The sequence below is a fragment of the Ogataea polymorpha genome, assembly GCF_001664045.1.
Source record: "Ogataea polymorpha strain NCYC 495 leu1.1 chromosome Unknown OGAPOscaffold_3, whole genome shotgun sequence".
Lineage (NCBI taxonomy): Eukaryota > Fungi > Ascomycota > Pichiomycetes > Pichiales > Pichiaceae > Ogataea > Ogataea polymorpha.
Genome location: NW_017264700.1, coordinates 372,412 through 396,364, shown reverse-complemented (window position 1 = coordinate 396,364; position 23,953 = coordinate 372,412). Strand labels below are relative to the sequence as shown.

At 50.3% G+C, this 23,953-nt stretch overlaps 16 protein-coding genes across 16 annotated transcripts; 7 read left to right on the top strand and 9 right to left on the bottom strand.

The window, feature by feature from the left end:
• Positions 1-133: 133 nt before the first annotated feature.
• On the bottom strand, positions 134-1,707 carry OGAPODRAFT_75941 (uncharacterized protein; the record flags this gene model as incomplete). Its single annotated transcript, XM_018356104.1, has 1 exon — positions 134-1,707. One exon carries the CDS (start codon positions 1,705-1,707, stop codon positions 856-858), a length of 852 nt encoding a protein of 283 aa, XP_018211288.1. The 3' UTR covers positions 134-855.
• Positions 141-1,663, top strand: OGAPODRAFT_75942 (uncharacterized protein; the record flags this gene model as incomplete). Its single annotated transcript, XM_018356105.1, has 2 exons — positions 141-638; positions 671-1,663. The coding sequence occupies 2 exons, from the start codon at positions 141-143 to the stop codon at positions 716-718; spliced, it is 546 nt and encodes a 181-aa protein (XP_018211289.1). The 3' UTR covers positions 719-1,663.
• Positions 1,708-1,797: 90 nt separating the features above from the next.
• Positions 1,798-4,042, top strand: OGAPODRAFT_93367 (uncharacterized protein; the record flags this gene model as incomplete). The annotated part of the gene is made up of 1 exon (XM_018357326.1): positions 1,798-4,042. The coding sequence occupies one exon, from the start codon at positions 1,798-1,800 to the stop codon at positions 2,254-2,256; it is 459 nt and encodes a 152-aa protein (XP_018211286.1). The 3' UTR covers positions 2,257-4,042.
• Positions 1,832-4,042, bottom strand: OGAPODRAFT_82069 (uncharacterized protein). The gene has a single exon (XM_018356587.1). It carries the CDS (start codon positions 4,017-4,019, stop codon positions 2,289-2,291), a length of 1,731 nt encoding a protein of 576 aa, XP_018211287.1. The 5' UTR covers positions 4,020-4,042; the 3' UTR covers positions 1,832-2,288.
• A 210-nt stretch (positions 4,043-4,252) lies between these two features.
• Positions 4,253-7,832, top strand: OGAPODRAFT_16096 (uncharacterized protein). Its single transcript, XM_018354172.1, has one exon. The coding sequence runs from the start codon at positions 4,365-4,367 to the stop codon at positions 6,807-6,809; it is 2,445 nt and encodes an 814-aa protein (XP_018211285.1). The 5' UTR covers positions 4,253-4,364; the 3' UTR covers positions 6,810-7,832.
• OGAPODRAFT_48400 (uncharacterized protein) lies at positions 6,844-7,941 on the bottom strand (the record flags this gene model as incomplete). Its single annotated transcript, XM_018355583.1, has 1 exon — positions 6,844-7,941. The coding sequence occupies one exon, from the start codon at positions 7,939-7,941 to the stop codon at positions 6,844-6,846; it is 1,098 nt and encodes a 365-aa protein (XP_018211284.1).
• Positions 7,942-8,032: 91 nt separating this feature from the next.
• OGAPODRAFT_47582 (uncharacterized protein) lies at positions 8,033-8,944 on the top strand (the record flags this gene model as incomplete). The annotated part of the gene is made up of 1 exon (XM_018355554.1): positions 8,033-8,944. The coding sequence occupies one exon, from the start codon at positions 8,033-8,035 to the stop codon at positions 8,942-8,944; it is 912 nt and encodes a 303-aa protein (XP_018211283.1).
• On the bottom strand, positions 8,051-10,679 carry OGAPODRAFT_16095 (uncharacterized protein). Its single transcript, XM_018354171.1, has one exon. It carries the CDS (start codon positions 10,672-10,674, stop codon positions 8,941-8,943), a length of 1,734 nt encoding a protein of 577 aa, XP_018211282.1. The 5' UTR covers positions 10,675-10,679; the 3' UTR covers positions 8,051-8,940.
• Positions 10,680-10,776: 97 nt separating this feature from the next.
• Positions 10,777-13,000, bottom strand: OGAPODRAFT_16092 (uncharacterized protein). Its single transcript, XM_018354170.1, has one exon. It carries the CDS (start codon positions 12,991-12,993, stop codon positions 10,801-10,803), a length of 2,193 nt encoding a protein of 730 aa, XP_018211281.1. The 5' UTR covers positions 12,994-13,000; the 3' UTR covers positions 10,777-10,800.
• Positions 13,001-13,134: 134 nt separating this feature from the next.
• On the bottom strand, positions 13,135-13,539 carry OGAPODRAFT_16091 (uncharacterized protein). The gene has a single exon (XM_018354169.1). The coding sequence runs from the start codon at positions 13,523-13,525 to the stop codon at positions 13,181-13,183; it is 345 nt and encodes a 114-aa protein (XP_018211280.1). The 5' UTR covers positions 13,526-13,539; the 3' UTR covers positions 13,135-13,180.
• On the bottom strand, positions 13,540-15,136 carry OGAPODRAFT_16090 (uncharacterized protein). Its single transcript, XM_018354168.1, has one exon. It carries the CDS (start codon positions 15,109-15,111, stop codon positions 13,669-13,671), a length of 1,443 nt encoding a protein of 480 aa, XP_018211279.1. The 5' UTR covers positions 15,112-15,136; the 3' UTR covers positions 13,540-13,668.
• Positions 15,137-15,413: 277 nt separating this feature from the next.
• Positions 15,414-17,587, top strand: OGAPODRAFT_93358 (uncharacterized protein; the record flags this gene model as incomplete). Its single annotated transcript, XM_018357325.1, has 1 exon — positions 15,414-17,587. The coding sequence occupies one exon, from the start codon at positions 15,414-15,416 to the stop codon at positions 16,317-16,319; it is 906 nt and encodes a 301-aa protein (XP_018211278.1). The 3' UTR covers positions 16,320-17,587.
• Positions 15,714-17,587, bottom strand: OGAPODRAFT_16089 (uncharacterized protein). The gene has a single exon (XM_018354167.1). It carries the CDS (start codon positions 17,540-17,542, stop codon positions 16,325-16,327), a length of 1,218 nt encoding a protein of 405 aa, XP_018211277.1. The 5' UTR covers positions 17,543-17,587; the 3' UTR covers positions 15,714-16,324.
• A 208-nt stretch (positions 17,588-17,795) lies between these two features.
• On the top strand, positions 17,796-21,822 carry OGAPODRAFT_99145 (uncharacterized protein; the record flags this gene model as incomplete). Its single annotated transcript, XM_018358071.1, has 1 exon — positions 17,796-21,822. One exon carries the CDS (start codon positions 17,796-17,798, stop codon positions 19,053-19,055), a length of 1,260 nt encoding a protein of 419 aa, XP_018211276.1. The 3' UTR covers positions 19,056-21,822.
• Positions 19,340-21,919, bottom strand: OGAPODRAFT_41784 (uncharacterized protein; the record flags this gene model as incomplete). The annotated part of the gene is made up of 1 exon (XM_018355425.1): positions 19,340-21,919. A coding segment is annotated over one exon (2,580 nt), but the record flags the coding sequence as incomplete, so codon positions are not given.
• A 148-nt stretch (positions 21,920-22,067) lies between these two features.
• On the top strand, positions 22,068-23,914 carry OGAPODRAFT_16087 (alpha-tubulin). Its single transcript, XM_018354166.1, has 2 exons — positions 22,068-22,466; positions 22,511-23,914. Exons 1-2 carry the CDS (start codon positions 22,442-22,444, stop codon positions 23,830-23,832), a joined length of 1,347 nt encoding a protein of 448 aa, XP_018211274.1. The 5' UTR covers positions 22,068-22,441; the 3' UTR covers positions 23,833-23,914.
• The last annotated feature ends 39 nt before the right edge of the window (positions 23,915-23,953 follow it).

Here is a 23,953-nt window from a genome sequence, read left to right as displayed (position 1 = left end):
GCGCGTTATAATCTCACAGATAACGTTGTCTGCATATATGCAGACGGATGACTTCGCTCACGTGACAAGTCTTTGAAATTTCAATTTAAGCTCCGTCATTTTTTGATATTCAGCTGACAGATTGGAATACATAAAATTCAATGTCTGCATTGTACGAGCAGCAGATTGCGATGAAAAACAGGCGGCGCGTGCTCGACCTGGAGGTGGATACCTATGTGAAGCTTAAGAGCAGGCTACTGGGGTATCTTGCTGCTGCACGTGAGAACAGACTGGTTTCTGTGGATTCAGAGGAGCTGAGCAAATCGCAGGCCGAATTGGATCTAGCGCGGTTCAGAACAAATCTGAACCTCCTGGTGGACTCGCTAAAGTACAAGAATGCAAGCAAGGACGCCGAGGCGATGGAGATGTCTATCAACGCCAAGCTTCTCGCGTACATCGACAAAGAAGTGGACGAAAGCAAGCAGCTCACAAAGAAAATCGAAAATGCCAAGGAGTTGCTGAAGAACCGTCGCAAGATTAACTCTGTTGTCCAGCAGTATCTACGTCGCTCACGCACAATCACATTGACCAGAGAAGAGATAGAGACGCTTTTTGGCGAGGAGATCGACGCGGCGTCGATCATAAAAAATGGTCGCGAGGTCAGTAATAACGTATACGAGTTCCAGCTTAGCAGCGCTTCGTTCCAGCAGAGTTTCCAGCAGCTGACGGCCCAAATTGATGCAAAGATTGCCGAGTGCGAGAATTTCAAGACGCAGATCGAGGAGAGCAAGCGCAAATGGGAAGCTCTTGCTTCTAAGCTCTCCGAGGTCCTCTCACAGATACAGCATATAGAGATATAATTTTAACTATGTACATCTATTCGGCCTCAAGCGACTCTAGCTTTTCCTGCACAAAGCCCTGGACAACCTGGACCTCTTTGGAGGCAGGAATCACAATATCGTTCTCTCTATACTCGTCGATCTTGGCACATGCCTCAGCCACACCTTCTGCGCTCGCGCTCTCTTCAAATAGAGTGTACAGCTCTGCCACGTCTCTGAGGGGCGCCAGGTCTGTGCGGCCGATTTGCTCGGCAAACCTATCGAACTTGAGCTGGCCGATGTATTTGACACCTTGGACAAATCTGAGATCGACCTTGAAATCTGCGTCCAGAAACTCTGGAATGCCGAAAATAGCTTGCTGCAGTCTCTCTAGCTTGTCATACCACTCGTTTGTCTCAACATTTTCCGCCGTAAGGTACTTTTCTCTGAACTCTTGCAGATACTGGTCTCCGTTGACTTTGAACTCTTTCTGGGCGTTTTTCAGCGCATGGTCGCGTTCCGTCAGCACCTGCTTGATTCTCCACATGGACTTATGAATCTCATCGTTCAGCTTCTGGTAATCGCTGCCCACTGGGTTGTCTCCCTGCTGGCGAAAAATGTGGATTTCTCTCTCCAGTTTATTGCGCTCTTTCAAGCACACATGCCACAGACCGTGCAAATCTTCCCATGACTTTCGTCTAAGCTCCTGCACAGACCAAGCTCTGCCAGTGAAAGCGACCTCTGACTGGTCTCTGACGAACTTCTTCTCGTGGAAGAACTGCCACAGCGGATGGTCCTCCTTCACAGTGATGTTGTTTATGGTGGGCAAAATAGGTGGTCTCAGTTTAACGGTAGGCGGAATCCGCTTTCTGGCTGCTACTAGCGCAGTGGTATGGAAATAGCGGGACATGGAGAAAGATTAATGTTCGATGATTTCTTGAAATAATTTTTCAGTTAGCTGTGGCGAAGCCTGTGGCTGGTGGTGAACTTTTATTAAATCATGTTCAGACGTTTCTGTCAGTGTGTTCAGGCCACGCGGCAATTGGCGACAAAAATACCCCGAGCGAACAAGCTACCCCCGCGTCCAAAGCTCAATGAGGACGAGATCGCCGAAAAATTCATCAAGGGCGGCTCCGGCAAGGGCGGCCAAAAAATCAACAAGACCAATTCGAAAGTGCAACTAACACACATTCCTACAGGGCTGGTGGTCACATCGCAGGCTACAAGGTCACGTGAACAGAACCGTAAGATTGCGCGTGAGCTGCTGGCGGCCAAAATCGACGAAATGCGCAACGGCGAGAAAAGCAGGGCCGCCATAGTAGCTCTGCGCAAGAAGATGGTGAAAGAGCGTGCCAAAAGGAAGACCAAGGCTAAATATAGACAGCTCAACACCGCATCTGACCGTGACAGCCAATGGGACGTTGTCGTCGACTTAGACGAGGACGAACGAAAAGTGTAATTCACAAACTCAAATACATACTAGCCAAAAAATCACTGTTTTATCTTGCGCATATTCTCCAGCTGTGTTCTGTAGTCATGTTCTCCGTGATACAGCTCCAGCAGCGAGTTAAGATGGCTGTCATTTTTTCCCAGCCATTCCAATGCCTTGTTAGACCAGACACCGGGTTTTTGAACAAGCAGCTCTTTACCGTTGGTGTCGAGATAGTTCTTGATACAGTCAAGAACGAGATTGCGTCTCGAGTTGCATCTATGGAAGAGGAAGATGATGTAGTACTCCTTGATTCCCAGGCTTGCCAATTGAGAAAAGAGCGTTTTCGTTGGGACGGTGACCTGCGGATCCAAAGTCTTCTCGAGCTGTTCTAAAAACGACTCTTTGCGTGGCAGCACGTCAGCAAGATCAATTGGCGGACCGTCATTCTTCAACGAGAGCGCAAAGCGTGGATCCGAGAAGTAAGTCGTAGGTTCGTCGACAAACTCCAAAGGCGGCTGCATACCCTCGATCGCAGGGTCGATGTTCGCAGAGCTGCTCCGCTGGTCGCGTTTCGCTCTCTTTGCCGGAGGCACGTCCTGCTCTTCTTGTCTAAAATTCTTAAAAGCAGTTACCAAATCCTGGTTGGCCTGCTGCGCTGCCATTGCGATCGATTGCTCGATTTGCTCCTGTGGCGTAGGACGCAAAAACTGGTTCTCTGGCCGAGGAGCGGGCACAAACTCCGGCTCGACGAGGTCTGACGCTTCCATTGTTTCTAGATTTGCGTCCAAAAACTCATTTCCCTCGGGAATATTGGGGAAATACAGTTTTGGACCAGATGCTCTTTTCAAATGTTTTCTGGCATTCAGCCAGTCCTTGTTTGCAGAATTTGCTGGCTGAGGCTCCTTGTCCTGTCTAATCTGCATGATGCAGTACTTGAGGTAGTTGGCAATACCAAAAAGACTCAAAAAGTTCTTGTATCTCTGTCTCCAGGATTCAGATGTATGCCTGGGATGAGAACTAGCGTAATTGTCAAAAAATCCGGTAGGAAAATTAATAATCTCAAACCCCTTATCGTCTGTCGTCGGTCTCAGCTTCATGTAGATTGTCCTGCACATTTCGAAATCCTCCCACGCAGAAAAGTTGGTGGTTTTCTTCTTGATATCGTAATCCCGAATATAATTACCATTGGCGTCTCTCAGCAGCTCCTTATTGGGTCCAGCCTTGTAAACATACTCAATGTCGTACTTGAGCGTACGAATGCGCTCTCTCAATGACGCAGCACTGCGGTTTCGCTCCTTGAAAAAATCTAGCTCGGCAATATCCTTGTAAATTTGGTGGCCCTTGTAGCCCATCCACGGCCGTTTCCTGATTTCCTCAAACAATACGTTATCCTCCTCCTGAGTGAAATATCTCATTGTGGCAGAACTGCTGATATTGGTAAGAGGACTGGGTGCTGAGGGTTCAGCTGGGTTGTGAATCTCGTAATCCGACAGATTCTGGATGCCATGGCTGATCGATTTTTGCACGAATTCGTATCTGTAAACATGGAATCGCTTAAGATCCTCGCTCATCAGAAATTCTTCAGAAGAAAGTATAACTGTGTCCTTGCTGACGCCGGCAACCACATGGCCGCCATTATTCTCGATAAGACTGATTAGCTGTTGATTTCTGTCAAGTGGCGGATAGAGGTAGAACTTCATTGGCTTTCCGGTGGCATCGATAAAAACGTCGGATTGTGCCGGCCCTGCACCAGGGTACTGGGCGATCTGTTGGTGCAGCATGCTATCCATGGTGCTGCGAGTGTGATTATCGGTGATCGGGTTTGTGTGAGGAGGGTGTTGGTGTTAAGTGTATTTTTGTAAACAAATAATTTTTTATTCTACAGTATTTTTTGGGTTTTTTTTTCCCCAACCAGACTAGGTTATGAGCCTGGGACAGCCGAAACTCGAGGCTACTCCAACGTCGCCGGTCCGGCTCAATTCGTCTACTTTTGTGCTAGTCTAGCTCTAAACCTATTTCATCTGTTTTGGGCACCCAAGGCGGTGCTTAAGGTTTCTTCCAGCTATCACCGCCACAAGCCTAGATCGAACTTCAACCACTCGCTTATCTTATCTCGGAATAACAATATTTTTCGCATGTCTCGAGAGTCTGGCTCGATACGGAGTTTTCCTAGAAAGCAGCGGAACGTGGATTCTTTTCCCATCCTCGAAGAGGATGAGGCAAACAGTGATGACCACGGTCTCCCGATAATGCCCGTTTTCAGTATCAGCGACGAAAAAGGCATATCGAAGGATGCCCAAACGGTGGACAATAAAAAGCGCATTGAGCAGGAAATTGAGGGAGATTTCGACAGGGAATTTTACCGGGACTCTGCGGACCTGCCTTCGATGCAACGCAAGCCGCTGCTGGCGCAGCAGGTCGATTTGGGCGACCCGGACTCGATTCTCGACGAGTCGACAGACGAGAGCGAACATAGTGTCGAGCAAACCCCAGAACTTGAGCCTGCGAAGCCGGGGAAGGTACGTAGTTGGATCCGCCGGTTTACTACACATGCTTCACAGCCGCCTAAGCTAGGACAAGACTCCTCAGAGGGCACCGAAATGGACAGTCTTGACCCGTTACATGGTATGATGAAGTCGAAGTTTTTCCATTTTGGCGCTCCAAAAGAGCGCCCTGTGGATGAGGAAATGGGTCACTATGATGAAGCGAAAGGTATTGTTGAAACACACGTTCCGATGGAGAACTTGCGCTCTGTGTCATCCGAGAATTCGCTCGACCGCGGGGCTTTGAAGGACACCGATCCCAACGAGTATTTTATAGCGCCCCTGCTGGACGATTACGATGAGATGGCACCGCATGAGCCGGCAGAGCCGCAACGCTACAAAAAGGGCATATTTTCGAATATTATGCGGTTGTACAATTCAAGTTTGCCGAACGTTGTTTCTGTGCAGGACAGTGACAGAGACGAGGTTGCTCGTTCAACAAAATGGAAACGGCTGTCGCTCTTGAATCGGTCGTCTTCCAGCTCCATAAATGAGGTGTTGTCTACAGATGACAAAAAGCAGCGCCACAAACGGGAAGTTTCAGGCAGTTCTCTCGTCAGTTTTTTCGGTAACCGAGAAAGCAGCAGCCAGGCAGAAAAAGTCGACCTGCCGCAGTTTGAACACAAGGACAAGAAACTAAAGGACATGCTTAAGCTCAAGAAGAAGCGCAAGCGCGAGACGGCGGCGCGCATAACCGTGCACATCGCAGACGTGCTGCAACGCCAAAGGTTTATTCTCACCCTGTGCAAGGCGTTCATGATGTACGGTGCGCCCAACCACCGGCTGGAGGAGTATCTCTCTGCTGCATCACGTGTGCTTGAGATTGACAGCTCGTTTATCTACCTCCCCGGCGTGATGATTGTTTCGTTCGGCGACCCGTCCACGAGAACGTCCGAGATGAAGCTCGTCCGCGTGTCGCAGGGCCTCAACTTGGGCAAATTGGACGAGGCTCATGAACTGTACAAGAGCGTGGTGCACGACCGGATTGGCGTCGATGAGGCGTCTTCGCGGCTCGAGGAGTTGCTGCAGCGGCCAAATTATTTTAACACCTGGTGGAGCATTTTGCTGTACGGGATTTCCAGCTGCTCCGTGATTAGCTGGGCTTTTGGCGGCTCGTGGCTAGACATCCCGCCCACCTTTGCGCTCGGTTGTCTGCTCGGCTTCTTGCAGCTCGTCGTGGCACCAAAATCGACGATCTACTCGTCAGTGTTCGAGGTCAGCAGCACCGTGTGTCTGAGCTTTATTGGTCGTGCCATTGGCACCATCGGTGGCGGCAAGTATTTTTGCTTTGCGGCTGTCGTCCAGGGAGGTATGTGCATGATTCTGCCGGGCTACATCATCCTCAGCGGAGCCCTAGAGATACAAAGCAGGTCCCTCGTGGCAGGCTCCGTGCGCATGTTCTACGCCATCATATACTCGCTTTTTCTCGGGTTCGGTCTCACTCTTGGGTCAGCTCTGTACGGCTGGATGGACCACCGCGCTACTACAAACACTACATGCACCTCCAACATCTCGCCGTGGTGGAACTTTGTGTTTGTGCCCGTTTTCAGTCTCGCGCTATCGATGGCATCACAGGCGCAATGGCACCAGCTTTCAATCATGACTGTCATCGCATGTGGCGGCTACGTGGTGTCGTATTTTTCGTCTCGACACTTCAGCATCACAGAGTTCAACTCGGCCCTCGGCTCCTTCACAATCGGTCTGCTAAGTAACTTGTACTCTCGCACAGGTACTTCATTCCGCCGTATAGGCTACTGCAACTCTGCGTTCACCGCGATGCTCACAGGCATCTTTGACCAGGTCCCCGGCGGAGTGGCCTCGCGCAACGTTTTGGCAGCAGGGATTTCGCAGCTGAGCAACCAAACGAGCGGGAGCAGCGGGACGCTCACCTCTGCTGCAGCGGCCATCAGCACCAGCACCTTGAGCTTTGGAATCTCAATGATCGAGATCGCTATTGGAATCAGTGTCGGACTGTTTTTCAGCACAATGCTGGTGTATCCTTTTGGCAAAAAAAATACCGGTATTTTCAGTTTATAGAGCAGATTGCCAACAATGAATAATTTATTTGGCTCTACACTCCTCCAGCCTCCCTGAACCATCTGACCACCCTGTCAAACCCAACTATCACAAGCCCATCGTTGTCGCCCTCACCTGCCACCAAACCTCTAGGAATGAATGAAAGAGCACAGCACGTCGCATTGTCCAGCTGGTTCGCGTGGCTTAGGGCCTCGTCGTCCACATCGGACTTGCTCACCACCAGATTGGCCTCCTTGGTCCGCGTACTTGTGCTCCAGATCCGGATCGTGTCGTCTAAACCTCCACTTGCCAGCAGCGTCCCGTCCTCGTTGAACGAAACCGACATGCACCAGCTGTTGTGCGCAAAACCGCCGATCCCGACATTTGACGAGTGCGACGCGTTTGTCAGCGTGCCAATGACCTCGCCATATTTCACGTCGTACAAGAAAATAGTCCCGTATGCACCCGAGTCGCGCGCCACCGCCAACAACGTTCCCCCGGGCGAAAATCGCACACATCGCACTGTCGACAATGAGCTCGAGGACGTTGCCTTCTTCAGGCCGTAGGATTGAAACTCATATAATGGCTTGAGGTACTCAAGGTCGTAGATGTACACGTTGCCGTTCTGGTGGCCAACGGCCATTCTCTTGAATGTAGGGTCCAGATCAACACTCGTTGCAAACGATTTGTCTGTTGAGGACGTTGTGGCAGTGTAGGTCAATGTTTCACCCTGCAAGTTGTATATCTGTGTTTCTCCGGAAGCCATCGTGATCGCCAATACGTTGTTGTCCTCTTCGAGATCCTTCATGAATTTTAGTGCCCAGAAAGAGCTTTTTTCGTTCTTAAGCTCTGCAGGAAGGTCGTCAACGGCAGCGAGCTGATTGCTCATCTTGTACAGGTAAAACTTTCCCGAAAAAGACACTGTGCCAATCAGTAAGAAATCGCTCGTTTCAAACAGGGAAACGTGGTGTAGCCCAAACTTGTCGACAAACACCTTTGTTTCCAGTGCCCGGTCGGAAGAGGAATTGGACCAAAATTTCAAGGATCCGTCGGCAGAGCAGGTGACAGTATATTTCTTGGAGACGCAGACGTCCAGAATGTCGGACTGGTGCGCGTCCCCCACGATCGCTGTGGATATATATTGTTTTCCCATAGGAAAAAATGTTAAGACTAGCTGAATTATTTATTTGACACACCTCTACACTAACGATAACAAAAAATAACTAGATATATATCCATTTGATATGGTGGAGGTCAGAATACCCAGCACCATAGTGCTAAACGACTACCATCTCTACAACATAGAAATACAATTTGAGTCTGGTGTCCATGTGCACAAGCTGAGCAAGCGTTTCAGCGATTTTGTGGAGTTTAAGAAGGAATTGGAGGACACTTTGCACAAAACCATTCCCTATAGCTTGCCTTCCAAATTCACCGCGTTGTATCAGAGCCGCGCAACAACTATAGAGCAGCGGCGAGTTGGGCTGGCGGAGTTTTTGAACGGGCTTCTTAATGATGAGCAGCTCAGGACGCACAAGCTGGTAGGCGAGTTTCTCTATCTACCAGAAAACACATTCACACAGGAAAAGGAATTACCGAAGTTGTCACCAGTCGAGTGGTTGGAGGTCTCAAAGGAAGTTAAATCTTTACTCCAAAGTGTAAGGTCGAAGCTTTTCGCAAAACAGGCCAACCTTTTTGAGTGTAAGCGCATCCTGGACACCTGTGAGACTAAAATCGACCAACTGAGTAAATATGTGCTCAATGATGAGCTTGGAGCAGGCGAGGTGAGGCGGCGTAAGGCTCTTGTGGACCAGCAGCGTCGTGAGTGCGACGAACTGCGTGTTTTATCAAGGGGAGTGGCCACTAATACCGAGAAACCTACATTTAAAAGAAGTTTAGGCAAAGCCAAGGAGACAGAGGCCACGAAACCACTAGACAACGAACAACTGTATCAGCAACAGCAGCTACTGATGAACAAACAGGATACAGATCTGGATCAGCTACGCAGCATACTCAATAGGCAAAAGCAGATCGGATTGACTATCAACGAGGAACTCAGTGTACAAAATGAACTACTTCAAGGCTTGGACAATCAAGTCGACAGCTCGCAGCAAAAAATGAACTCTGCAAAAAAGAAAATTGGCCGTATTCTCTAGCAAGGGCCTCTGAATGAGTTGTGTTTGGACTCTGGTGGTGTGTTTTTCAGTTTAATCAGCTTCTCATTGCCGTCATTGGCAATAGAAAGGAGCATGTTGTACAACATGTCATTGTCTAGTTCTTTGGATCCAGCTTTTAGCTTCTCGACGTTCTTTCTGACCAGTGCAACAGATTTCATGAGAACCTCCATAACCTCGACAATGTCGTGCATAAGTTTGTCCAGCAGCTGGGACGTCAAGTTGTACTTGGTCACGATTCTGAGGATCTCGTTGTTCTCATTCTCGTCCTGTTTGGATGTTTTTGGAAGACCATAGTTTGGAACGATCCATTTGCGGTTTCTCAGCAGAGAAGACACCAGGGATTGTGGAATTTCCGGGTACGCATCGGTAAACTCCTTCGAAAGTTGGAAGGAAACAACAGGGAGTGCAGGGTTATAGTAGTTGTGGTCCGACAAATAGGCATGGTGGCTGACGGGACTTGGGGCCTCCTGCGGTGCGCCGCGTGCTGTGTGACCCTTAGGCAGGTGCAGGTTTGAGACACAGACAAAAATTCCAGTTTCCTCTAAGAATCTCGACAATATGCGTGCGTTTGTTAGGCAGTTGTCGAAAATTTCATAGTATCCCTTTCGGCCCAGATGGAGGAAGTTGAAGTACTGGTGGATGACCTGGTAGCCTGGTCTAGAGAAGTTGATGGTGAAAGACTCTTCCAGTCCACCAAGATACTGTAGTTGAAATTTGAGCTCTTCTGGTAGCCAATCCTTGCTACGGAAAACGACCCAACCAAGACCTGCGGTAGCAAGACCAAATTTGTGGCCCGATGTATTGATCGACACCACGCGGGGGATTCTGAAGTCCCACACAAGATCTGGGTACACGAACGAGGCAAGGAATCCGGCGGACGCGGCGTCCACGTGGATAGGGATAAAATGACCGGTCTCGTCCTCGTATTCCTGCAAAATATCATTGACTTTCTCAACACTTTCGAAGCCCCCTGTGTACGTGGAACCCAGAATAACAAAAACGCCGATCGTGTTTTCGTCCAGGTTGCGTCTGACCAGTTCGTAATCGAGCAAAAAGTCTGTGTTGGACACGGGAATTATCCGTTCCTCGACGTCAAAATACCTGGCAAATTTTTCCAGGGCTACCTGGCAGCAGGATGCCATGAGGATGTTTGGATGGTGGTAATCCTTTCCTGCTGCTTTGCGTTTGGCCTGCCAGTTTTTTTTCATGGCAAGTCCTCCCAACATGATGGCCTCGGATGAGCCGGTGCAGGCGGTTCCGAGAGCCCCGTTTTCCAGATTGACGGGGGCATTCCACATATTTCCCAGAATCGAAATGCATCTTTGCTGCATCTCCAGCAGGATTGGGTACTCGTCGTTGTCGGCAAGGTTCTTTGTTAGATTTTCGATGATCAGCTGTTCGGCCTCTTTTTCTACGTGGGTGTTGACAAATGAGGCCAGATTGAGTGTCGTGGTGCCATCCAGGGTCAATTCGTCGTGTAGAATCTCATACACCTGTCTTGGTTCCATCCCATCCTCCTGGATCCTGTATTTTTCGGCAATGCCCCGGAACTTAGATACAATCTTGCTGGCAGGCTTCTCCTCGGCACGCTTATTGTGGAATTGCTTCTTGGCACTGATATACTTGTTGACAAGCTTATTGGCCGGAGACTCGGCCTCGAGGATCTTGCCTTCCAGTTCGTCGGAGTCGATGTGGGATGAGAGTGTCATTGGGGTGTAGGGTTTAAAAATCTGGGCTTAATAAATTGCTTGCTTGGGGCAGTGCAGCAAAGGCATACATTTAAATAACCGCAGTACTCTTGGCAAAAAAAACATTTCAATAAAATCAGTCTAGATCTATATATTCAAGTAAGCTTTAATGGCTTCCTCAGTCTTCGCGACCATTGCCCGGTACCTCTGCTGCGTCTCGATCTGGTCCAGGAAAATCTTGTATTTAGTGTTCAAAAGCTTCCTGTCTGGGTCAGTTTCGCTGGACGGATAGATGATGCGACCTACGCCCGAAAGCTCGGTCATAACCTTCCACAGCTTGTCGCCAGGACCAGTTCCAGTCTTTTTGGAGATGAAATTTTTCGTGGCAGTGGCCTGTGCACGGCTCTTTGAGCCAAACGACAGCTGTGCATCCTCGTCGTCATCCGATGCGTCGAGATTGGCTCCCAGCTGCTTCGACTCGTCCTCAATCGGGGTCATGGTAGGGAAAGGATATGCCGATTGTGCGTTTCCTGCAGCCAGAGCGCTGATCGACGTCATGGAGGCCGTGGCCGATGGCGCTGTGTATGGGGAAGGAGGCTGGTCTGTTTGGCTTTGCGGGTTATCCAGGTTGGACACTGCAGAGTTTCTTCTGGACTTGGAGTTTGGTCCCTTGCGGTTCTTTAGCGCGTCCTCTGCTGCCACTGCACCCAGCATGGCAGAACCAAACACAACAGACGCATCGATGTATCTAGGAATCACGATAGGCAGCCCAGTGCAGTCTGCCAGCAATCTCATCAGCAATCCGTTACGGCATTGGCCACCGCTCATAAAGATGGCCTTGATGTCGTACCCGGCAACCTCCATCTTCTCAATGATGTGTCTGGTTTGCTGGCCGATGAACTCGCACGCAGCGAGGTACTCGACAGCCAACGAGTCCAGGGAGGTGTCCATACTCTGGCCAATGATCGAGGCTCTCATCTGTGGGTCTGCAATTGGTGACCTATTTCCGTGGAAGTCTCCGTAAAAGAACAGGTTTTTCGCAAGGGCCACCACAGATCTCTCCTTGGTGGATTTTTTGAGCTGTTCAAGTCTGGAGTTTAAAAAGTCGAATCTCGACGTGCCAGAAGCCTCGGAAGCCACGCCAAGCTCCATGTAGGCAGGATGGGTAGACAGCACGTGTGCAAGCAGCGCACCGGTGCACGATTGGCCACCCTCTGCGAGCCAGAATCCTTTGGCCATCACGTCTCTGTAGGGACCCCAAACACCGTCTACAAAAATCGGCTTGTCGTCAAGACAGATGTGGCAAGTCGACGTTCCAGCAACAGCAGCAAGTCTGCCCTTGGCCTTGGCCATTCCCTTGTTGTTCTTATCTTGTTCCACAAGATCCGCGATCGGTGTCTCTGTCTGCGCAGCAACAGTTCCGATCCACCCAGCGTAAGCGTCGATCACGCCAGATCCGACGTAACAATCTGTCGTTAATCCCAACTGCTCGGCAGCTCTCTCTGTAAGGCTTCCCACGGTTTCTCCCGCAGACAAGAACTTGCCGTTCACGCCGTCGACTCCACCTAGTCTTCTGAAATTGTCCTCCACCAGCTCAGGCAGATCGATCTTGTTCAGAAATTCCGAAGACCAGCCGTTTCTGTTTGTGATTCCCTCGGGAATGTAACCCTGCTTGCACACAGTGCTACAAAATGACCTGGTCTCAGAGCCTGTGGCCTTGTGGGTGAGGAAGTCGGCAAGATCGTAGAATTTGCATTGTTTGAACAGCGACTCGCCGTTTGCGTCCTTGGGCATGTGGTTCTTCAACCATTTCATCTTTGGCAGCTCCATCTCGATAGACATTTTGCCGCCCACGTACTTAAGACACTCGTCGTGCGTGGCATTGATTTCATTCACCTCGACCTCTGCTCTGTGGTCCATCCATAGAATAATGTTTTCCAAGTCGTCTGTAAAGTCAGGGCCCACAGCCATTGGCTCGTCGGTCTTCTCGTTAATGGCCACCAAAGAACAGGTGGCGTCGAAACCGATACCCAGCACGTTGGCAGGATCAACGTGCGACTGGGAGATTGCTGTCTTCACGCAGTAACAAATAGCATCCCAGATCTCCGTGGACGATTGGGTGATAAAGTTGGCCTTTAGCTCGTTTCTTGTGATTGGCCGCTCGGCAAGACCGAGAATCGCTCCGGTCTGATCAACAACGGCAGCCCTCGCTGATCCCGTGCCAACGTCAACACCCACGTAGTAGATCGGGTCACCCTGTTTGTCGGCTACTTGCAAGTTCCGCAACGACAAGTGGAAGGGATTAGTAAATGACTTTGCAGAATGAATGTGCGTTGACATTAGAATTACACTATAATTGACAGGAACACAATTAAGTTCTGCTGGGAATTAACACATATAAATCCCTGCTTTCAGTGGCTAGTGCACCCTCCCCACAATGTGGCAGTACTGTAAATTTCTGGAATGGAACTCCGTATGCGCACGACGTCATTTTATTATACACTAAAATAAAATATTATTATACAGATCATTCTTGCTGGGCGGAGGCAGACGACGATGTTGACGACGCGTTCGAATTCTTGTTCAGATACTTGTCACACACTCCAACCACGAAGTCAAACTGCTCGTTCTCCTGAATCGTCTTGTTGAGGATCTGGATCGTAATCTTCTTACTCTGGTCGTTGGTAGCCGTCTCGACAGACTTCTCCACCAGCGAGCACAAAAATAGCTCCAGCGCGCGCCCCACGGCCACAGGCGTCGCCTGTGCCACCTTTCCAATATCTTCGTCGGTCTGCATTAGCTTCTTGATGCGCGCGGCAGGGAAATGAGTCTTGATATTGGCGTAACTGGCTGGTGCCTCGCTCTCAGTCATGATTACGTAATGGCCCGTTTTGACCCCCATTAGCAGGGAATTTTGCAGTCTTTATATAATTTTTCGCGCGGCAGACAGTGTCTGCTACGTTATTTTTTTTTTTCCAGCCCGCTCCCTGCACAGCCTTGAACAGATCTCTACTTTCAGATAAATCTGTCAGGAAACAGCACCGGGGCAATCAGCGTCCAAATATACAGAAGGTAGCACATAAGCGAGCTCGCCACCTTCATGCCAAAGTTAAAGTATGTGCGGCCCACTGGAACAAAGCTCGTGGAGTCCGGCTCATACACCACGTTGATTGTAAGCAGTGCAGCGATGTATTGCGTAGCCAGGAAGAAAAGACAGTGAAAGAGCGCGTAATTGTACTTTGTCAGGGTCTCTTCCTCGCCCAAATCGGTCTCGGAGTCGTCAAAATACGATGGGTCCTCGAGAGCAGACTCTGGCAAGGATCCCTCGTTCACCGCCTGACGTATAGCCTGGAGTCTCATCTCTTTGCGCGATGGCTGCTGCGACACCACTCCCAGAACAGTTTCTGCGTTGCTTGAGTAATTGGAGTTTGCATTGTGGCTGAATACTGAGTTTGCCGCCGCCCGCGTTGTTGTGTAGGCCACGGCTCCGAACGTGAAAAATGCTCCCAACACCACCGACAGCGTTCTGGTGCCCGAGTATCTGACCAACGGGTTGCAGAGCTTGTCATCTGGTTCACTCAGACAGGCGCTGAAAATCAAATATGTGCAGTAAATGCAGCACATAGACGACTGTGCGAGTCCTGCATTCGGGTTGTACTCTTGCACCGTTGGCGAGACAGAAAGCCCAGTGGCGAGGAGCACGAAAATCAAGTTCAGCGAAATGGCCGTCGTGTTAAGAGCACAACCTGAATGCGAGAAGTAGATGTACATCACGATAGTAAGAACAATAACCCCCAGATACATCCCCAGGGTGCCCCCGACAAGCAGCGATCTCCAGAATGAAGGACCCTCAAGACAGCTATTTTCGGTCTCTGCATCGTCCAAATAAATTTCTCCCTCCTCTATGCGCTCCATACATGTTTCTGCCCATTCGTGTGCAAAGTCCACCAGCAAAATCAGACTAATCATAATAAACCAGGTGCTGAAAAACACTGAGCTGAAATTACCCCAGAAGAGGAAAAACTTGTCTGGGATCCAGTACGTTAGGAGGATGAACACGGCAAGGGCAAACAGTTTGACCATCCAGTAGCCGTTCTGGATCACTGCACGGGGATTCGACGTCGATTTCACGCCAATTAATAGACTTGCAAGCACCAGGTGCATCAGTCCGAGCGAAAAGCCCAGTCTCTGGACATTGGTGAATCCCACACAGTTGTGCTCTTTGCAGTACTCGTTTCCGTATTTGAACAGTCCCCATGTCCACTTTTCCACCATGGAGGTCAGCGAGTGCGTTTGGCTGACCCAGGACAGAAGAGAGTTTAGTAAAAAGATGATAGCGTACGTCACTCTAGTGGCAACGGACGACTTAAACGTGCCGGCAAGTGGGTTTAGCTGTGAATTCATACAGCAAGAGCACATAGATGCCCCAAAGCAGGAGGCTAGCCAACTACCGGCCATGCCAACCGTAGCAAGTGGCAGAGACACAACTGCGCCCATGGTACAACAAATTGGATGTAATAAAAAGATAAAAGCAAGATTGAGGTGCACAGCCCAATATCATAGAAGCGGGCCCAGGTTTTACTCGGACAAAGCTACAGCCCATTTGACGTAACTAGAGTGTTTCTATGCCCTAGGAGTATTAGTAATTGCTGTTCTCAAGTCATTGTCGCAGTGGTGTTGAATTGATCAATTAGTTAGTGGCTTATTAATATTATTTAATTACCGTGGATTTTTAACTTCTTCCCGATATTTAAGATTTCATGCCTCCCGTTGTGATCCAGGTTGGTTCTCGCATTTTCAAGTTTGGACTCGCCGGCGAGTCCATGCCTATGACCACACAAGAGACTAGTGAATTTTCCCACAAACGACATCTAGACGTTCTTCCCAACGAGTACTCTTCAGAGGAAAACAGAGCCATATCAAACCTTGAATACCTATTCCACCCCAATATTCTGGATTTCAGGCCAGGAAATGATTTACACTCCTTTGAATACACAATGAATCTCCATATATTCGATATTCTTCATTACATGTTTAAAAAAAACCGAATCAATGCGGTCAATGCGAACGTGGTCCTCGTGGCCAACAGCATGCTTAACAAAAAGTACAGAGACATCCTGCGGTACCAACTGCTCGAAAAGTTGCATGCAAAAAGCACTGTGTTTCTTGAAGAGCCATTGATGGCCACGCTAGCCGCAGGGACAAGATCGGCGCTTGTGGTAGATCTAGACTGGCATTTTGTGCTGATAGAGCCCGTGTACGATCTCCGGGTACTAAGGAACCACTTCAAGTGGTCCAAAAGGGGAGCAAAATGGCTGAGCTTAAACAATGCCGACGTGGATCTGCTATTTGACACTAATGACGACATTTATGAAAACGATGAGAAAACACCATTGCAGCTGCTGGTCGAGTTGTACCACGAGTTACCAATCGACTTGCGCAAACCGCTTTACGAAACCATCATCTTTGCCGGCGAGCTGGCCAAAAACCAGCAGCTGATCCAAACCATTTTGCAGGGTTTGAAGGCAGAAAACATCCATGCCTCGTCGGTGGTCTCCTTGGGCGCATGGGCAGGCGCCAGCATATACACAGACACTGTGCTTTCAAAGGACGGCAATTGGAACTCGATGGGCAGAATCAAACGGGAAAACTATATTACACATTGAACTTATCACTCATCGCCACTTTTCGCAACAAACGCATGCAATTTCTTATTTCTTATGGAGTCGGACTTGGCAATGAACGGGTTGATGTTGGCACTCAGAGGCATCATGTCAAAATTGAACTCTTCCTTGTCGTCAGTATCGTTTACAAACTCGCCAGAAAGATCGTAATACCGCTCCCATGGATACCTTTCCAAGTACTCCTTGGCGCTCATCTCTCCCAGATGCCACACACGATACAGGAAGCGACGAAACTGCTCTTTGAGAGGCACGCTAGCTGGCTCGATATCAAGGTTGTCCATCTCATGGTTTAGAATAGTCATCAATAGCGACTCGTTGGTTGGGCAGTTTGGATTGTATTCCATGGTATTGTAGAAAGGACATGCATAGGAGACTGGCAAGGGAGCAATGTTCTGCAACATCAACGGAGTGTTGTTTGGAGCCAAAGGCTCTCCGTGGGACTTGAAGGCCACTTTGGTATATCGAGTGGCCTGTGTAGAGTTTGAGGCGACGGATTCTACAGACTCCTCCGACGTTTTTCTAAGCTGTCCTGCCTTTTTATAGTCGTCGTGCATCAGGTTTGGGACATTTGGCGAGACCAGATTTAGCTCCCAGTTTGGAACACTTGACGTGGCTTCTGTGACCGGTTGAGCGCCAGACGGCATGATACTCGGCGAGTAGTCGTTCATGCGCGACTCCAGTTCGTCTTCCTCCTCATCGTCTTCCTCCTCATCTTCCTCCTCCTCATCTTCCTCCTCCTCATCCTCCTCCTCATCATCATCCTCTTCCTCATCGTCCTGCTCGCCGTCGTCTTCACTGTGGTCGGCAGGATCCGTCTCGGGAGCCTCTGCAGCTCTTACGGACCGAGCACTGTACTGAAATGAGCCAGAAATACCGCTCAGAATGGGATCTCCCGTCTTGACAGGCAGCTCCTTCGACAGGAGCCCACTTTTCTGCTCGTCTTCGCTGTCGCTAAAGTCACCGTTGCTGTCCCCCAAGACATACGACGACGATGTCTCTATTGTATCGTCTTTGCTGTTGACCATGCGATTGGGGTCTCTCTGCGACATAATAAGCTGTGCAGCACTGCTCTTGTAGCCATACCGCTCTGTTCTCTTTGACTTGAGGGTCTTGAACGCCTCGAACTTCTGCTCGTAAACGGAAAGCCGAGAGTTAGCTGCCATTGGCTTCGGCCGTGCTGTCAGATCTGTGTTCTCGTTCTCCATATCTTGAAATAAAGAAAATGTGCAGTCCTTCAATCTATATATTTATTAGCCGCCGTCAGCTGCATTACTGTGTGGTTTTCGCCATAATGGCACCCACGTAGCTCTGCAAATAGTTGTTCTCGTTCTCCAGTTCCTTGCATTGACGTTGTTTTTTCTGGATCAGCTCCAGCAGCAGCATGATCTCGGTTCTGGTCTTGATGACTTCCGAAAGCTCCATCGATCAGAAATATAGTTGTATTATTTTTTTTCAGATATGATTTCAGACGACGAGAAGAGAAGACTGCGTGCTCTGAAAAAGGAGCAGAAACGGCTCGAGCAGGAGAATTCTGAAGGGAAAGAAGCGCAGCTCTTCATTCGTCGTCCCCTCGTCGAGATTCCACGCACCCAGCCCATTCAAGACACCTTCACCATCATGTCCTACAACCTGCTCGCACAGGCCCTGATCCGACGCAGTCTCTTCCCCGACAACGGCGCAATACTCAAATGGAATAAGCGGTCCGAGGCTCTGCTAGCAGAATTGGAGTACTACGCTGCAGATATTATGTGTTTGCAGGAAATGGACTATATCCAGTACAACAGTTACTGGAACCCAAAACTAGCCCGGTTGGGCTACGAAAACAAGTACTATAGATCTGGCACCAAAAATCACGGCGTTGCTGTTTTCTACAAAACGTCCAAATTCACTCTTTTTGACTCATCATTCATCGACTACGACAAGGTGGCCACCGACGGCATTCTTCCGCGCACTGCCACACAAAACGTAGGGCTGCTGGTTGCATTGCAGCCAAAAAACCGGCCCGAAAGTATCCTTGTGGTCGGTACCACGCATCTCTTCTGGCATCCGTATGGCACATACGAAAGAACACGCCAGACATACGTGGTTTTGCAGTCGATGCTGGAGTTTGAGAAACGGGTCAAACTGTTGCACCCAAGCTTCGTCAAAACATACAAGTTCTTTGCCGGAGACTTCAACTCACAGCCTTATGACTCGCCATATCTGTCGATCGTCCAGAAACCGATCGCGTACAGTGCACGCTGTCTGAACGTTATTTCATGCTCTGCCTCGTACGACTACTCCAACCAGGACGGCAACGAGCACGAGACGCCTGTCCCAAGCGAATTTGAGCCCAATGAGGAGCAGCGCAAAATGGTCCATGACATGGAGAAACTGCACAACTCGCTCCCTGCGCGCGCTATCTCTCTGTACTCGCTGGGCTACCATCTAGTTGACCCGAAAAACGCCGGGCTAGACAACGACCGCAACGAACCGTTCTTTTCTAACTGGGCACACACCTGGCGCGGTCTCCTCGACTACATCTTCTTTGTGGTCGAGTGGGATGGCTCGGATTGCACTGCACCTGACAACCTTGAGGATTTTGAGGCCCGGCACGGTGTCATCTTGAAGAGCCTGCTGAAGCTGCCGCACCCCACGGAAATGGACAAGGGCCAGCCGCGCGAGGGAGAGTACCCCAGTGACCACCTGTGTATAATCGCCGAGGTTGCCTTACGCTAACATCTATGTATCTAGTTATAGAAGAGGCCCAGCTCCGCCACTGATGCGCCGTAACTGCTGTCATCGTTGTCCAGCGTGCCGTAAACCTCTAGCAGCACGTACTGTGCTGTGCAGTCCTGTGGCAGCACAAATGTCGTACTGTTGGGCTCTGTTTTTCGCACCTCTGTGTTGGATGCATCGTAGGGCGAGGTTATTTGGACGGTGTAGTTGGCGAGCACTCTCACGAGCTTCGTCTCGTCTATGACGATATTTGTTCCTGTGGTGTCCACGGGCTCTGCCACGACACTGAGCGAGAAATTGGCTGCCGGCCGGTCCCCCCACACAATGGCCCCCGCGTTGAACGTCTCGCTCGTATCGAACTCCAGCAACACCGCCGCATTATCATTCTTATTTTCGGCTTGCCAGGTGGTGGAGTTGTCGCCGTCCACGATCGACATGATCACGTCGCCGTCGCGGCCCGAAGTCAAGCTGTGTGCAAGCGCCTGGCATTCTGTGAGCGAGCCTGGTGTGTTGAACTGCTTCACGTGCACCGGCACTGTCAGCTCTGCGCCGGGCTCCAGAGTGTGGTAGCCAGCGGCCGCATTTCTGTCGTCCACGTACACAAGTATGGACTCTGCTGTGCCGCAGTGGCGGATCGTTCCGTTTGTCTCGCCAATAACTATTTCGAGTGACTGGTTTAGGTACTTGAACCCGGAAATTCTCAGATCACCGCTAAAAAGTGGTAGCTCGACCGGGTCGAAATGGAGCACTCGCTGGAGCCGCTGCTCTGGCGTCACCGCATACGAGAACCTGATTCCAGTGAGTCCAAAGAAGTAGCTCTGGACGAGCCCTCCGTGCGCCGTGTTAAAGGGGAACGCCGGGTGCGTTCCGCCGTTGGCATCGTAGTTATCGTTGTTTTGTTCGCTCATTTGAGCAAACGGGAACCGCAGAAACGGCGCAACAGACTTGTAGTGGTAGGTTTGGCTGCCGCAGCCGTACTCGTTGAGCTTCTGGCTCACAGCGGCAAACACGGGGAACGTCATTGCAGGGCCCTGCGACGACTGGTGCAAGGAGTAGTAGGACAGGTCGTTGGTGGCACGGACCTCATCGTAACCGAAATTCTGCACCAGAGCGCCGTCCTCGTCATCGATGTACGGGATAAGCACCACGTCGGCCTGTTTGATCAAGACGGACGAGTTCATTGTGTCGTACTCGAGCGTGATGTTGTCACTGGACTGCGGCAGATACATGTTTTCCATTATCTTTAGCTGTGTGGAGTTGGATGGTTTGCCCAGATGCCGCGCCACACGGTCAGCCCACTTCATCACCTGGCTGATGACCACTGCCGTGTATGCGGCGTTGTCTTTGAAGTTGGCGTACTCGTCAGGGTCCGTCAGGTTGTGTGTGGTGTATTTTTGCACGGTGTCATTGTATCTCACGTATCCGGCAAAAAAGTCTGCCGCATCCCGCAACACCGGCCAGCCATACTGCTCCAGATGCTCGTCGTTGATTGCCCCACTCAAATACGCCTTCCACACCGAGTAGCAGATGGCCCCGTTCAGATGGTATTCGTAGTTGATACAGGGCCCCGTGCCCGTGCAGTTGCCAAACCGACCCGAAGTCCAGGGGTATACTGCCCCAGAGTAGCCGTTGGCGGCCGCATTGCGTACAGCCTGCTCGTGTAAATAGTACCGGTACGAGTTGAGTGCAACGCTCGTCTCAGGAGCAATTGGCAGCAGCGCAGGGATCATCCACAGATCCACGTCCCAGAAGATCATCCCGCCGTAGGAGTCCGAGCTGAGCCCGCCCACGCTCAAAGCAGCCGTCATATTGCGTGCCGAGGACCGCGTGTTGGCAAACAGATGGTAGATGCTTGCCTCTGCCGCCAGAGTCAGATACGGCTCATTTTCCAGCTCGACGGCGACGTCTCCCCACACATCGGCCCAGGCATTATCGTGCATGGTGCGCAGACTGGGCCACGAGTACCTGGCTGCATCGAGAGCCGTTCTCTTGGCTGCCGCGAGCGTGGCGTCGCTAGAGTTGGTCCCCAGCAGGTCGTCCGAAACAACCCCCACGTACTTGGTCACACTAAGCGGATGCTCTAGCACCACAGACACAGTATTGGTAACTTTATGGAACGCGGCCGCGAGCGTCTCGTTGATACAGGAGGCGTTAACGTTCAGCCGCGAGTACAGTGTCGCGTGCTTGTATTCAACACCTTCCGGTTGCACTGTGATGAAGATGCCCGCGTCATCGTAGCCAATACTCTCAAGAACACAGCGTTGCGTGGAGTCAAAGTCAAGTACGTCCACCACGTCCAGCTGCAGGGGCGCAGCGCCGGACACTGGGGCCACCTCTAGTTGCACGAGTCCCAGAGTCTCGAAGTCGCGGTGCGCTATCACTGTTATGTTCACAGTTACAGCACCCAGCCAGGTGTAGGCTGTCGAAACCGTGCCCGTGGCCATGCGTAGCTCCTGGCGGTAGTCAGTCACGTGAGCGGAGCTAGTGTTGGCGGTGCTTGGGTCTAGCACGTATGTTACGCCGTTGAGCGTGGCGGCAAGCTGAAGCGCCGTCCACTGCGGCACCGCACTGATGACACTTTCGTAGCCGTTTTCGCGCAGCTCGGGAAAGTTGACGCCCGTGGTGTTTGGCTGAGCGTCGAAGAAGCCGGCAATGAAGCTGCCTGCATAGCGGGGGTTAAAAAGTGGCCAGCCGTTTAACAGGTCCGAGCTCGTCACGTTCTCGTTTTGATCGTAGCTGAAGCCAAAGCCGAGGTTGGGGATCCGCGAGCCGATGTACCCATTCGAAACGTACGGTTGGTGGGTGTATTTGTTGAGCAGGTTAAATTTGGTCGTCCCGAGGACTCTTTCACCCAGAAGGTAGTAAGACTCTGTTTGGTCGTCAAAGTAGTCGGGTTGGGCCATTGTGAGGCCCAGAAGCAGGAGCAGGAAGCCAAACGGCATCGGAAGAGTTCAGTGCTAGCCGAGGAAGAAGCGCTAGAGTTAATTGGGCGGTGTAGAAAAAAAATCAGGAGCTAGTTGGGCGAAAAGTCACTGTTTATACCGTAAAGGCTGGAGGACTGCATCTGCAGGGACGACAATGTCTGGCAAGCATAATTATATGGAAGTTGGCGGGGAAATCTGCAACGGGTCAGATTTGGCACCAAGTGCAGACGATCGACGCACCGAGAAATATTAAAATCGAAAATCCCAAAACGGAAATATAACAACAGCAGGGCACAAAACCAGCATACGCCAAAAAAGTGTAAACAAAAGTGATAAAGTTTGCAAACAAAACACTCAACCGACCTATTTGTTGCGCGAAAAGTACAAACTCCTAGCTTTTCACCCGCCACAAACACATACTAGGTAGTACTGTTTTGATAGAAACGTGAATTATCCGAAGATATGAGAGAAGTTATCAGTGTTAACGGTAAGTTGAACGCATTTGTCACGCGCATATCTAACCCTTTCTAGTTGGTCAAGCTGGTTGCCAAATTGGTAATGCCTGCTGGGAGCTCTACTCGATGGAGCACGGAATCACCCCAGATGGATACTTGCAAGAGGGCCTCACCAGGCCTAAGGGTGGCGAGGAGGGATTCTCCACATTCTTTGCAGAGACCGGCTCCGGAAAGTACGTGCCAAGAGCTCTGTACGTTGATTTGGAGCCTAACGTCATTGACGAAGTGCGTACCGGAAAGTACAAGAATCTGTTCCATCCAGAGCAGCTCATCAGTGGTAAGGAAGATGCTGCAAACAACTATGCCAGAGGACACTACACGGTGGGAAGGGAATTGTTGGACGACATTAGCGACAGACTGAGAAAAATGACGGATCAGTGCGATGGTTTACAAGGTTTCTTGTTTACCCATTCGCTTGGTGGGGGTACCGGTTCCGGTCTTGGTTCGCTGCTTTTGGAACAATTCTCCAATGACTACGGTAAGAAGTCCAAGCTGGAGTTTGCTGTTTACCCTGCTCCCCAAGTTTCCACCTCTGTTGTTGAGCCTTACAACACTGTGTTGACCACACATACCACTTTGGAGAATGCAGACTGTACCTTCATGGTTGATAACGAGGCCATTTACGAGATGTGCCGCAAGAACTTGAACATTGCCAGACCAAACTTCAACAACCTCAACAACTTAATTGCGCAAGTTGTGTCATCTGTGACGGCCTCTTTGAGATTCGATGGGTCTTTGAACGTCGACTTGAACGAGTTCCAGACCAACTTGGTGCCATACCCAAGAATCCACTTCCCATTGGTTTCTTACGCTCCAGTCATGTCCAAGTCCAGAATTACACACGAGGCCAACTCAGTCGCTGAGATCACTGCCGCTTGTTTTGAGCCAGGCAACCAGATGGTCAAGTGCGACCCTAGATTGGGCAAGTACATGGCCACCTGTTTGCTGTACAGAGGTGACGTTGTCAACAGAGACGTCCAGAACGCCGTTTCCGTGATCAAGTCTAAGAAGACAGTCCAACTGGTTGACTGGTGTCCTACCGGTTTCAAGATTGGTATTTGTTACCAGAAGCCAACCCAGACTCCGGAATCTGAGCTCGCAGACGTCAGCAGAGCAGTGTGTATGCTTTCCAACACCACTGCAATTGCTGATGCTTGGCAGAAGGTTGACAGGAAGTTTGACCTGATGTACAAAAAGAGAGCTTTTGTCCACTGGTATGTTAGTGAAGGTATGGAGGAAGGAGAGTTTGCTGAGGCCAGAGAGGATCTTGCTGCCTTGGAGAGAGACTATGTTGAGTTGGGAGCAGATACCTTCCCGGATGAGGAGGAGGAATACTAAGCATGCTGCCCTGGAATCTTGTCGACTAATTTTGCTGCTCAATGTGAGGATCCTGACATGTTATTTGTATTTGAATATTATATACCCCTATCAAGCGTCGATTTGTGAGTCGGTTTGCGTC